Source organism: Mastomys coucha, unplaced genomic scaffold (genome assembly GCF_008632895.1).
Source record: "Mastomys coucha isolate ucsf_1 unplaced genomic scaffold, UCSF_Mcou_1 pScaffold15, whole genome shotgun sequence".
NCBI lineage: Eukaryota > Metazoa > Chordata > Mammalia > Rodentia > Muridae > Mastomys > Mastomys coucha.
Window position 1 is genome coordinate 26291517 of NW_022196897.1, and position 13299 is coordinate 26304815.

The 13299-nt window shown below is 49.6% G+C and overlaps 1 protein-coding gene across 2 annotated transcripts in view; it reads left to right on the forward strand.

Annotated features, from left to right (window-relative positions):
* The window catches only part of Nek6 (NIMA related kinase 6), a 71956-nt gene that overhangs the window by 38887 nt on the left and 19770 nt on the right, over positions 1-13299 (forward strand). For both annotated transcript variants that reach the window (XM_031370110.1, XM_031370111.1), the window contains exons 2-5: positions 426-544; positions 8160-8300; positions 9291-9353; positions 11261-11371. In XM_031370110.1, coding sequence (XP_031225970.1) covers positions 455-544; positions 8160-8300; positions 9291-9353; positions 11261-11371 — 405 coding nt within the window. In that variant the 5' untranslated portion in view covers positions 426-454. The remainder of the gene's footprint in view (positions 1-425; positions 545-8159; positions 8301-9290; positions 9354-11260; positions 11372-13299) is intronic.

Here is a 13299-nt window from a genome sequence, read left to right on the forward strand (position 1 = left end):
CAAACTCAGAAATCCGCCTGCCTCTGCCTCACAAGTGCTGGGATTAAAGGTGTGCACCACCACTGCCCGTCCTGTTACGGTCTCTTAACCATGTGGAATCATAAGCCAAAATAAACTGTTTTCTAAAAGTTGCTTTTGGCCGTGATGTTTTATCTCAGCAAAAAGAACGTGGGCCTGGAACAGACAGTCCTCTTTTCCCTGCAGGCAGTCCTCTTTTCCCTGCAGAGTACTTCCATTTCCCCACTTCCGCTGGGCAGTCCTAGCAACTAAAGCAGCACAACCTTAGTGAGAGAGCGCACCCTCTGGAGTGTTATAGTCCTAGACTGGTCACTTGTGAACTAGGTGGCCATGAGCAGAGTAACATCTGTAAGATGAAACTGGTGGCCAGGAGGAGAACGTGACCAGGTTCCTATTTTCTGTTGCAGTCTGTGACCTGGTGAGGCTGGCATGCAGGATGGCAGGACAGCCCAGCCACATGCCTCATGGCGGGAGCCCGAACCACCTCTACCATGCGCTGGGACCTGCACTCCCTCCAGACCCACAGGTAAGCCTATTCTCTTATGTCCCAGAACACTGAGGATCCTTTGTTCGACCTTTCCTACCTATAGGGAACTGTGTAGCACGCCATACAGACATCTCCCTGGATGCTTCTAGGCCTGGGGTGTGGCCCTGCACTTAATTCAAAGATAGTTGGTTTCCATATTTGGTTTCCAGCTCCATGTCTGCAGCTCTGTTGCAAGGAGAAGAGGGACTCAGGAATGGACAGAAGTCCTTTGTATACCGGGCCACTGCCAACCTCTGTTTTGGTCTGAATTGTGTTTGGCTCTCATCAGTCTTGTGGTCCAGAGATGGTCTCCCTGTGCCCAGCTCGCCCAGCTCACCCTGGCTTTTGATGCCTTAGCGGGCTCGGCTACCTTTGGTTCTGCTCTAAAGGTGGCTTTGAGTGCCAGACACGGTCAGCGCCTTTGCACACTATTCCCTGACCTAGAATGCTCTTCCCAGTCTCCCTCCAAATCACAGACTCTCTGTCAGTGTCTCAGAGTATCTCAGGGTCAGACCAGAAGTCTCTGAGGCAACTTCCTACCCTTGACCCATATCTGTGTGTGTTCCCCGCACCCACACCCGTGCACATGCCCCTCTGCCCCACCGTGTAGCCCTGGCCTTGGGATGTTCACTCCTGCAGAGGTCTTCTATGCCTACTCGATGGAGCGTGTCTCCGGCCTCGTGCACAGAGTCATGCTCTATGCCGCTGAGTCAGCAAAATAATCTGTATTTCAAAATACATCCTTATGTGCAGTGGACCAACCACCTAGGGTGTAGCTATATGAGGCAGGCCTAGGTCAGCTCTCAGGCAACACATAACCTCCTGGCATAGAAACATTAAAATGTCCAATAGAAGGAACCATGGCTCCAGAGCCCCCAGTGAAGCAAGTGAGAAGGCAGACCTCTGTAAGAAAGGGACAAGCAGTGGCCTGGGGGGTGGCTCCAGATCCTTTAGGACCCTGTAGGCAGGGTCAGCTTTTTCCCGAGACCATAAGACATAAATCAGAGGGAGATTGAAGACAGCCATATTCCTGCTCCATGGGAAACTGTCATAGCTTCTGACACTCTAGTTCTGGCTGGAGGACTAAGGATCTGCCCACTGTGCAAACTTTAAATTGCACAGACAGCTGCTCAGGGAGCCAGGTGGGTTTTGAATTTGTATTTGCTTGCAGTCTTGCTGTATTGTGATCTATGGCATAGGGCTACATCAGCCCGGGAGAGGGTCCTACTGCAGACCCACACAAAGATGACACCTGAGCTCGTGGACAGTGTGTGCAAGTATGCAGACTGTCCTAGGACAACTATGCGGTTTGCACTGGATTTGGGGATCCATTTCCAAGTAGAATCTGGGGAGGCACGGCTCAGAGCTGGGCCAGGACATGCTGGGGCAGCGGGGCCTACTTAGGTAATGCAGCCATTTGTCACATTAAGTCATTCACTTACAATCGAATCCCCCTTGATTAATCTCCCAGAATTAGCCAGTTGCATTTCGAGCAATTAGGGTTAATTACAGGCTCATTTGGCAGAGGAAAGAGGCCTGTAATTATTTCTCGTGCGAGGCGAGGCGAGGCGAAGAGGCAGCAGTGACAGTGTCCTCATCAGCTTGTCGCACATGTTGGAGTGGGTGATGACATAGTTAAGTGTAATTAGATGCAATCACTCAGTGTCGGCTGCTCTGGGCAGTGGCTGTCAGGCAAGGATGCCCTAGTCCCACCTGTGCACCTGGCCAGGCTTGAAAACTTGGGGGACATGGCTGAGTATGCTATGCCAGCCCCAGGCTGGGATGGAGATGGAGACCAACCAGGCACATCCTCAGTCCTCTGAGTGCCTACCAGCAGGCCCTCCTTGGAACAAGGAATGAGACTGTACCTGCTCTGAGGATGAGAACAAAGTGTCTCAACCTTAGTTTTCTCATCTGTAGGGTGGGGATAATGCCAACACCACCATCCTGAGACATCCGTAAAGTCTCAATTACATCATGTGTTTTAAACATCCTGTATGGGACCAATGCCATGTATGTCAAGGAAATACCCTGTGTGTCAAGGAAATGCCCTGTGTGTCAAGAATGCCATGTGTGTCAAGGAATGCCATGTGTGTCAAGGAAATGCCATGTATGTCAAGGAAATGCCACGTGTAGACTATTCATTCATTTGTTCGCTCATTTGTTTACTTTTTGGTTTTTCAAGACAGGGTTTTTCTGGCCCTGGCTGTCCTGGAACTCACTTTTGTAGACCAGGCTGGCCTTAAACTCACAGAGATTCTCCTGTCTCTGCCTCCCAGATGCTGGAATTAAAGATGTGTCCCAACACACCCAGCTATAGACTTTAGTTTTATAACTGAAAAATTATTATGAATTATTTCAAAGCCAAAGCTCTCACGGTTATATTTACCCTCTTGAGGCAGAAAGGTCAGGAGTTCCTTACAGTTCACCTATGGCTTTGTTAACATTTTAGGCCCAAAGCTAGTGGTTTTACAGAAGCTAAGAGAGCCAGCAGCACATGGCAATCCATTTGCTGCATCCTACCGTTGGCCTATGAGGTCCACATACACTGAGAAAGGCTAGGCTTCAGCTGGCATTCCAGAGAATGGACATATAAAGTCAAGAAGGGGGAACCCGTGGAGAGCGGTGCAGATTGTATAAAGGGGAGGCTTCCTTGTGGGGAACCCATGGAGAGCGGTGCAGACTGTATAAAGGGGAGGCTTCCTTGTGGGGAACCCATGGAGAGCAGTGCAGACTGTATAAAGGGGAGGCTTCCTTGTGGGGAACCCATGGAGAGCGGTGCAGACTGTATAAAGGGGAGGCTTCCTTGTGGGGAGACCAGAGCGGTGCAGACTGTATATAAAGGGGAGGCTTCCTTGTGGGGAGACCAGAGCGGTGCAGACTGTATAAAGGGGAGGCTTCCTGGGTGAGAAGTCCCTGCTGACATGTCTTCAGAAGCCTGCTCTGGCCAAGCTGAGTTCACATCTATTTGGAGAGAGGCATGCACACACTCTGCAGGGGTCTGGGGGCAGCTGTCCATGGGTGTGTTCCACAGACCAGAATTTATATGCAAACCCTCCCAAAGACAGTATGGTGAATGGGTAGAGTTTAATGACCAAATACTAACAGCCATTGAAATTCAAGGAGTTGGGAAGATAGTGTACTTCCCGTGAAAGCATGACCTGAATTTAGGTTTTAGCATCCACATAAAAGCTGTGTACAGTGGTGTACTTCTGTAACCCAAAACCAGGAAAGAGGGAGACATGTGGATCTCTGGGGTTCACTGACTATCTAGCCCCTCTGAATTCGGTGAGTTCCGACTATGGTGAGAGACCCTGTCTCAAAATATAGAGAATGATTGACATGCACCCTCCATGTGCATGAACACACACACACACACACACACACACACACACGCCTGTACACACATGGGTGGGCATGCACAAAATTGAAGAATATTGGCTACTGATTGCAAATTTAGAAAATGATTGTTTTAGGCCTTTTTCTGAGTATCAGCCCTTGGGCTCACAGCCTGCTGGAGACCCTTCTATAAACAGACACTGGAGGGCTTGGGGAAGAGCAGAGAATGGGGTAGCTGGTTCTGTCCAGGGGATGACCAGCCGTCAAGGACAGAATAGAGAACATACTTATAGACTCCAGGCCTGAGGGCAGGCCAAGCAGGTTAGAACCAGTGCTACACACACACACACATACACACACACACACACACCTTCAGCCAAAAAGCAGAGAACCAGTGCTTGGTCACTTGAATTGAGACCATAGCAGAGGAGCCCATTATGGATTTTAGAAAGATCCCTGGAGGCTGAGGCCTGAAGCTCAAGGAGAGTAAAATGGGGGCGGGGTGGGGTGGGGTAGCGGTGTCCACAGGGAAGTGGCAACTGTAGGAGATGGAGGTGGGAAAGGACCTCCAGTCTTCACCTTCCAACCTTTGCCTAGCAGTGCTCTCAGCTGCAGCTCTCACCTAGCTAGGGTACCAGGACCATCCCATGGAGGGGGTACTGCAATTTGGATGTTTAATGCCAATCATAATGTCTTTATGCTACAAGCAGTTCCTTGGTGTGTCTGTGAGCTCATGGTCCATGAAGCCTATAGTAGGCTCCTAAGCTGGGATGATGGCAGTGATGAATCGGGCTGACAGTGCCGTCTCAGAGAAGGAGAAGTAGCCAGTGCTCCATTTCACAGGGAAGTGAACTGCTGTCTTGCTCCTGAGGGCAGTTAGAAAGAAGGTTGGCTTTGGGTTTGAAATCGGCCACTCTGCTGAGTGAGGTTGGCCTTGCAAGGTGTCTGACAATGTGGACTCTTTGTAAATTGAGCCCTTTTGTGCAATGCATATTTAAAACATTTCGCTTCCTGGAAACCCAGTCTCCTGTAAGTTCCCTATACACATGATGTCAGATGTCTTTAAAGGTGAAATTCGTTTACAGGAAATGTCATGCTGATGAAGTGTGCTTTTTAAAATCATAGAAACAGTTGCCTTAAAATTAATGATGCATCACCAGTATGAGGGAAAAGAGGCCCATCCAGTGTAAAGATGATTAAAATTCAGGTCAGAAGTCTGACTTAGTCAGGCTAAATTTTTTAATGAGATTTCAGAAAATTAATTGGGCGAATGCATTTTTATCCTTCTAACGTGTAATTTTATGTTCCTGTTTAGGGAGTGAGTATAGGGGAGAAAGGGTTTGTCGATGGCTGAGGCATATCGTGGTTCAAACATTTTAAACTCAAATTAGCGAGGGTGTGTGTGGAGTGGGGGGGTGGGTATTTCTGGCCTAATTTGATCTGACTTGGAAAAGAAAGCCTGAGTTTCTCTGGGTTTTCTGGGATAGGATGAGTGTCCTAAGGGAGTCATCTCCCATTATCCCCTATATGTCCTGCCTGGGCCTCAGAAAACTAGTAACATTTCTAGGAAGGATGCAGTTGGGGACAGTGAACGTGGACTTCAGGTCTCTCCTTGACTCCTCCCCACCAGGCTGCCCCTGCTGTCTGTGGTCATGCGTATAGAGACTATTCCCTCCTCCTCTTCTTCCTCCTCCTCCTGGACCATATCATCCTCCCTCTGCAGCACAGGCCTTCTCCTTTGGGCCACTGTGCTAGGAAGCAGTGTGTGTGAGATTGTTGCAGGGTCAGCAGCCTGCCTCTTCAAAGCCCAGGTCAACTTGATGCTTCCTCTGCCTTTGAGAGACAGCTGATGGGCCATTCCCTGCCCACAATGCAGCCCTAATGAGCAGATGACAGGTTCAAGGTCACTCGGATGCCTGGCAAACTGGATCATTCTGAGGGTAACTTGGGCTGGGAAACAGGCCTGCTGAGGCACAACATACAGACCTAGCGTGGAGGGTAGGAAGACTACATTCTCCCTCTCCCCTTGGAGTTAAATCAGGGTGAGGACTCTGATGCTGAAGAGCCCTTGTGTGGTGAGATGCCCAACACTTGAGCAGAGAGTGCCCCAGGAGTACCCTGCCCAGCAGTTTCCTGGCAGTCTCCCACCCCAGTGGCCTGGACTTGCCCCCAGTGCATAGCTTCACTACAGGAAACCTTTTCTCCAGTTGGGATGAATGGAGTGTGACAGGAAATGCAAATCTGGGTCATCCATATGCACATGTGAGCTAGAACCTCAACCTCAGTCACCCCACAACTACCACCTCACATCCTTTAGATTCTGGAGCCACTGATGGGTTGGGCAGACTGTCACAGGGGCCTTCAGCCCATAGTTCGTCCACCCATCCTAATGAGAAGAAGGTCCGTCTATGTTCACAGAACAGGTAGCCTTGGTGATCACCCCGCTATTTCCTTCACTGTACCAGGGGGATGCTGAAGCCCAAGAAAGGAGGGCCTCACCCAGGACCACCATCAGCACAGCCTGGGGTCAGACAAAGACCTCAAGGCCCTGCTGTACTGGCCTAGGCCTGCAGGAAGAGGCCTTCCATAGGCTATCAGGAGGCATTCATAGCAACTCTCAAATACCACATAGTAGGTACTTGATGCACACAGCACATTGTCACCTCTGAAGGTCTACTTCCATCCAAGGGCCCAGCAGCCACCTTGGTTCTTTGCAAGTGTGACTTCAGCTGTGCTCCTATAGTTGGCCATGCTTTACTCCTACTGGAGCCTTGGAAGAGAAGCGGAGAGTAGGAGCTGGCTCTGCTGTACCCCACCAGCCCTCACTTTCCAGCAGTGGGGCCCCACTTCAGTCTCTCTGAGGTGGCAGCTACATCGTGTTGGGCATGAATAGTGCTTGGGGAAGCTTGGCCTCTGAACTGCTCACTTAGTGGGTAGGCAGTGTACCAGCAATTCCTTAAGAGTTTGCCTGGCAGACATCCTCTTCCTCTGGCTGGAGTCTCCAGTCAGGGATCTCTCCAAACCATCCTTTACTGGTGCTCAAGATTTCAGTCAGGTCAGCCCAACATTGACCTTGCTGAGGGAGGTAGGCAGTGTAGGCATGGGCTGGCAGGAGGTTATCCACAGGCTCCTTGTGTTGAGGTTTGGTCTGTTGCTGCGTATTGTAATGCAAAGTGCAGGGCCTCCAAGGCCTGTTTGCCAGAGACAAGAGAGCCCAAGAAGACACCCAAGTGATGCTATGTTACCTTGCCCTCAAGTGATTTCTGGTTGGTAAATAAAGATGCCTATAGACTATAGCTAGGCAAAATTGAGATAGGCAGGGCTTGGGGTTCCCAGGCTTGGGGTCAGAGGAGACCATGAGGAGAGAAAGGAAGGTGGAGAGAGGAGAAGCATCATGGGGTAAGACTCTTAAAATAATGGCCACTTGCTGTAGCTAATTGGAGTTAAGAGCAGCCCAGACAGCTAGGCAGTGGTGGCGCACGCCTTTAATCCCAGCACTTGGGAGGCAGAGGCAGGTGGATCTCTGAGTTCGAGGCCAGCCTTGTCTACAGAGTGAGTTCCAGGACAGCCAGGGCTATACAGAGAAACCCTGTCTTAAAAAAACAAAACAAAACAAAACAAACAAACAAACAAAAAAACCCCAAACCTCTCCCTCCCCCCCAAAAAAAGAGCAGCCCAGACAAAACATGGCAAGTTATCTAATGGGAGTGTGGGCTGGGAAACAGACATAATAGCATAGAGGAGAGCTATCTGCCCAGCTGTATTGCTGATTTAGACCTATTGTAAACATAAAGGCTGTATGTGTCTTTTATCCAGGAACTGCATGGTCAAAGGCAGGGTAGAAACCCAGGACTGAGATTAGATATTTCCAACCACTTCCTTGGCCAGGTCCCTCTGTTGCATCGTGGCTTTCAGTGCTGCTTCTGCAGTCTCCACCAAGGCTGGTTTCTTTGTGTCACTGTGATGGGGCAGTTGTCCAGAGAAGCTCAGATGTAAGTGGCACAGCTGAAGCTCGTGTCCCCTTTCTTATGAGCAGTGGTTGTCCTGACTGGGTGTTAGCCCAGTGACTATGGTGGCAGGGGCTGGTGGGCCTAGAATGAGACTAGAATTGTTCTGACACCTGTCACACACACTGCTTGTCAGGCCTGTTGTTGGGAGTGTGGAATGAAATCTCTTCTTTGCTTAGAAGGTGTTCTGGGGTGCTGGGGTCCTAGCGGTCCTGGTGGTCTAGCTTTTCTCTTCAGCCTAGCTGATCACTAATGCCTGTCTCCTACAGAGGCACCCAAACACCCTGTCTTTTCGCTGCTCACTGGCAGACTTCCAAATTGAGAAGAAGATTGGCCGAGGACAATTCAGTGAGGTTTATAAGGCCACCTGCCTGCTGGACAGGAAGACAGTGGCTCTAAAGAAGGTGCAGGTGAGTTCAGGGCCAAGTGGCTTCACTGTGACCCTAACTTCTTAGGGGACTCAAGTTTAGCCTACAGTAAAACATAAAGGAAAAGAAAAGTATGCACGCATTAGGCACCTACTGTGTACAGGGATGTGTTCAGACATGGGAGCCTGACAGTAGCCCTGTAGGCTGGGATTATTGTCTCATTTTTCAGATGAGGAAAACAGTAGCAACTCACTTACACTACCAACATCAGGCTTTGCCTCACAGGGGCCAACCTGCCCTCTATGAGCCTTCTAAATGGAGGGGAGGTATACAGCAGCAAGGCCAGGCTAGGAAGCACACAGCGTGTGCCTAGAATCCCCACTCCTCTCCACCTCGGCTGCCTAAGCCCATTATTCTGCTGGTTCTCCTACAGGGTAAATGCCTCAGGCCCAGGAGAACCTGAACAGGGTGGGTAGCTTAGGCAGGCACCCGTGGGAGAGGATGGAAAGACGCTGGCTGCATAGTGTCAACATCGACCTGTGACCCTCACATTCTCTTTGGGGGATTGGGGCATCAAGCTCCCACAACTGAGATACTGTCTGCTCTTGCCTTTCCAGAGGCATTCTGGGCCATCACCCTTCTCTTGTATAATGGCTGCTGTGCTGAGACATTGGCAATGGCTGCCTTTGGTCTGTCCATACAAGTGTTATGCTTCAGGTTTCTGGTGAAGGCGCACTGACAACATGCCACTTATCAAGGTGCGACCTCAGCAAGCCTTGGAGGCTGTGGGCCTCAGTGCTGGCTCTGTGAGCTGGATACAGTGACTCTCACCACAAAGCAGGCATCATGGGACCAAGTGAACCCAGCAACATAACATAGTCTCTGACTCCTGCTGTTGCTGTGAGAGCTGGGACTCTTACTCCTCTGGGTCCTTAGCAAGGAGCAGGGGGAGCAGGGGGAGCAGGGGCTTGCTTGAATCCCGCCATTGGCACTGGTTTTAACTGTTCTGTTTCTGGCTTCTTCTTGCCCTAGATTTTTGAGATGATGGATGCCAAAGCCAGGCAGGACTGTGTCAAGGAAATTGGTCTCCTAAAGGTGAGTGTCCTGGATTAAGCCAACCTTAGCTGACCAGCTGTCCAGGCTACTGTAGGTCAAGCTCAAGCATCCAGGGTCTATCAGAATAGCACATATGAGCAGCAGGTGTGTCTGAGGTAGTTTCCTCCTTCCCTGTGATCTCCATGTTGATTTCCACAGAGCCAGAGATAGAACTTTCTGGACTAGGCTTGGGTTGTGCTCCTAATGTCTTCCTTTCTAAGCTACGTGATCTTTCACAAGTGGCTTCATGAGTAAAGAAAGCACTTGACATACAAGCCACCCGATTGCAGTTTCCATGTCCGCATAAAGATGGGGGAACTGACTCCACATTCACACATCATACACACACACAATAATAATGAAGAAAAAGTGTAGGGCTGGAGAGATGGCTCAGTAGCTAAGAGCACTGGCTGCTCTTCCAGAGGACCTGGGTTCAATTCCCAACACCCACATAGCTGCTCACAACTGTCTGTAACTCCAGTCCCAGAGGATCTGACATCCTCGAACAAACGAACACAGGCAAAATGCACATAAAATAATAATGATGCACACAAAATAATAATAATGATAAAATAAATAACTAAAAAATAGTAATGTTCTCTGATCACAACTGAAGCTGGGGTTAGCCTCCAGTGACCTTCTCAAAGCAACCACAAAACAATTCAGAGACAGAGAAGACTTGGAACAGGGTCCTGGGACAATCTGGACCAGCTGATAAGAAAGAGCCAGCTGTAACTCCTGTCTCCCACCATACACACATGGCTGTGAAATGTATTAGTCTGAAAATAAAGTTAAAGACTAAAGCCAGGAACAGTTCTGTAGTTTTTGAGCAGATTTGAAAGTTAGAGCTAAGGCAGGTGTGGTGTCATCCACTATAATTCCAACACAGAGAAAAATTGCCAGTTAAAAGCTAGCCTGGGCTACATAGTGAACACCAGGCCAGCTTGGGCTAAGCTGCAGAATGAGATCCCCAAACAAAATACAAGCTAAGGCTATAATTGAAAGTTTGTAGGAAACTGCAGGGACTCATCATAGTTAGAGGACACAGAGGTATCCCCAGATACAAAGGGCATTAGCCATAAAAGAAGGCTAGAATCGTTTGTCTGTTATAGCCATCATACAAAAATTAGAATCCAAGACACAGATGGGAGACAATACCAGCACACCTTATCAACAAATGTCTTGTGCATATGTATGCTGACAGACAGATCAATACTGATAAGTAAGTACGTAACCCAGGGTCTAATCCAGTCTGATCTGTTGAGTGTCTTCAGAGTTCCAGGGTATACCTTACCCCATGCCCTGTCCCATTGGCTCCTAGCACCTCCTGGGAGGTGCTGGCCTCTTCCGGCATGGGATCTTTGCACAAGCCATACCAACTCAAATCTTTGGCCTCAATCATTTTCATTAGACCTGAGAAAGCAGCTCTTCCGGCTGCCTCAGACCAGCTGGGCTCAAAGACTTCTGGAGCATTTAGAAAACATGCTGTCAGTCAGACCCTGGCTGTCAGCTGATGTCTGAGCAGTGTCAACCCCACTGCAGCAGTATTGGGAATCCTCTCTTGCTCTCCAAGACCCAGTAGCCATGTAGGTACAGTGTCACCACCGGGGGTGGGGAGGATCCTCTTAGAGATGGAGCTGATTTTTACCACCCTGTCCGGGCTCCAGTCAGTCAGAGGTGCTTAGGGTGGGAAGGATTCTTAGAAGGGACGTCTGAGACACTGAGAATGAACAAAAGAGCAACAGGAATGTTTCTGTGAAACCCTGACCTGAGCCTGGGCAGAGGCTGGAGGGGCGTGGTAGGCGTGACGTGGGGGCGTGGCTGGCAGGGTGTGGGGCGTGACATGGTGGGCTGGGCGGCACTGGAGCCACGCCACTCATCGCTGGCCACTCCCCCTTCTGGTGCAGCAACTGAACCATCCGAACATCATTAAGTATCTGGACTCGTTCATTGAAGACAATGAGCTGAACATTGTGCTAGAGTTGGCCGACGCGGGTGACCTCTCACAGATGATCAAGGTCAGGGGCCTGGAGTGGGGCAGCCTCCCCTCTATGGCCGTGGGCTGGGTCTGGGGGTGTTATGAAGGCTCTTCCATGTCCCATTGATAGCTTGGCCTAGCTCTGACCTCAGCACCTATGTGTGGTACCCTTGTCTTCCTTTCGGGCTTGAAAACAAAGCAGAATGATGCCTGGATACCGGCTATGGTACAACAAAGGGACCCTTTGGGCCAGCTACACTGCTCCAGCCCAGAGCACTTGGGGGCACTTTTCTCATCAGAAGAAACAGGAATAGTCAATGCCTACAAAGGTCAGACTCTATGTTTCTGTTTTAGGGTTATTATTGCAGTGATGAAACACCAGGGCCAATAGCAAATTGGACAGGACAGGGCTTATTTAGTTCACATTTCCACATCACTGTTCGTCACTGAAGAAAGTCAGGGCAGGAACTTAGATAGGGCTGGAACCTGGAGACAGGAGCTGATGTAGAGGCCTTGGAGGGGTGCTGCTTACTGGACTGCTCTTCGTGGCTTGCTCAGCCTGCTTTCTTGTAGCACTCAGGACCACCAACCAACCCCCAATGGGCTGGACCCTCCCCCGTCAACCACTAATTAGAAGATGCTCTACAGGCCTGCCTTCAGCCTGGTCTGGAGGCATTTTCTTGAGGTTCCCTCCTCTCAGATGACTCCAGCTTGTGTCAGGTTGACATAGATTGACCCCTTGTCAGCCTAACACACAAGCACATCACTGTTAAGCCCACAGCCTTTCCATTCTCATTCATACAAGATCACACAATAGTACCAACATCATAATAGAAAACATTTTACAAACTTAAAAAAAAAAATCCCACAGTCTTTACAAATAAAATTGGTCTCTTTACAAATTCCAAGACTCAGGGCTGGAGAGATGGTTCAGCGGTTAAGAGCACTGACTGCTCTTCCAGAGGTCCTGAGTTCAATTCCCAGCAACCACATGGTGCCTCACAACCATCTGTAATGGGATCCAATGCACTCGTCTGGTGTGTCTGAAGACAGCTACAGTGTACTCATATACATCAAATTAAAAAAAAAAAGTTTGTTTTTTTTTTTGAAAAATTCCAAGATTCCTTAAAAGTTTAAAGTCTTTCAACTATGGGTTCCTGTAAAGTAAAAACCAAGCTAAGCACTCTTTACTTCAAGGGGGAAGAACCAGGGCACGATCTGAACAAAGAAAACCAAACTCCAGCTATATAAGTAACACAGAGTCCACTGTCCGGGATCCACGCAGGATCTTCTGGGCTCCTCCAAGGGGCTTGGCTCACTTCTCAGGCTTCACCCTCTGCAGCACACATAGCTGGTCTAGGCTCTGGCTGGCTCCACTCCACTGCTGCTGCTGTTCTTGGTGGTCCTCCCGTGGTACAGGCATCTCAAACTGTAGACTGTTCTGCTGCAACTGGACTGCACCAATAGCGCCTCCCGGGCTCCCTTCTTGGTGCTAAGCCTCACACTGTCTTCATGACCCCTTCAGTTATGGGGCTTTAAATGCTACTCCGGCTGTACCTTCACCAGTGGCCTCTCCTGCCCTCTCAGTGCCAAGCCTCAGTTGCTCTCCACATCCTCTGCATCCCTTTGAAGCCATCTCGATGACTCTAAGTTCAGCTGCTAGCCCAGGGTACAACCATGGGCGCCTCTGAACACACCTCCTGTGTGCTGATCTTCAGGAAGCACTTCCAAGATTTCGCCTCAGTGATGCCGGTCTCTTCTTAATCACTGCTAAGTTCTCAGCTCCAGAAGACCAGCAAAGAGCGGTTTCCCTTTAGCAGTTCCGGTCCCTTGTTAATCACCACCATTTTTCAGCCCCTGCTAAACAGAATGACAGATTCTTAGTTCAAAATATGCAGCAGCCCATTTAACGACATGTCCTATGGTTCCAGCTGCCATGTCCTATAGAAGGGGAAACTGAGGCCTAGA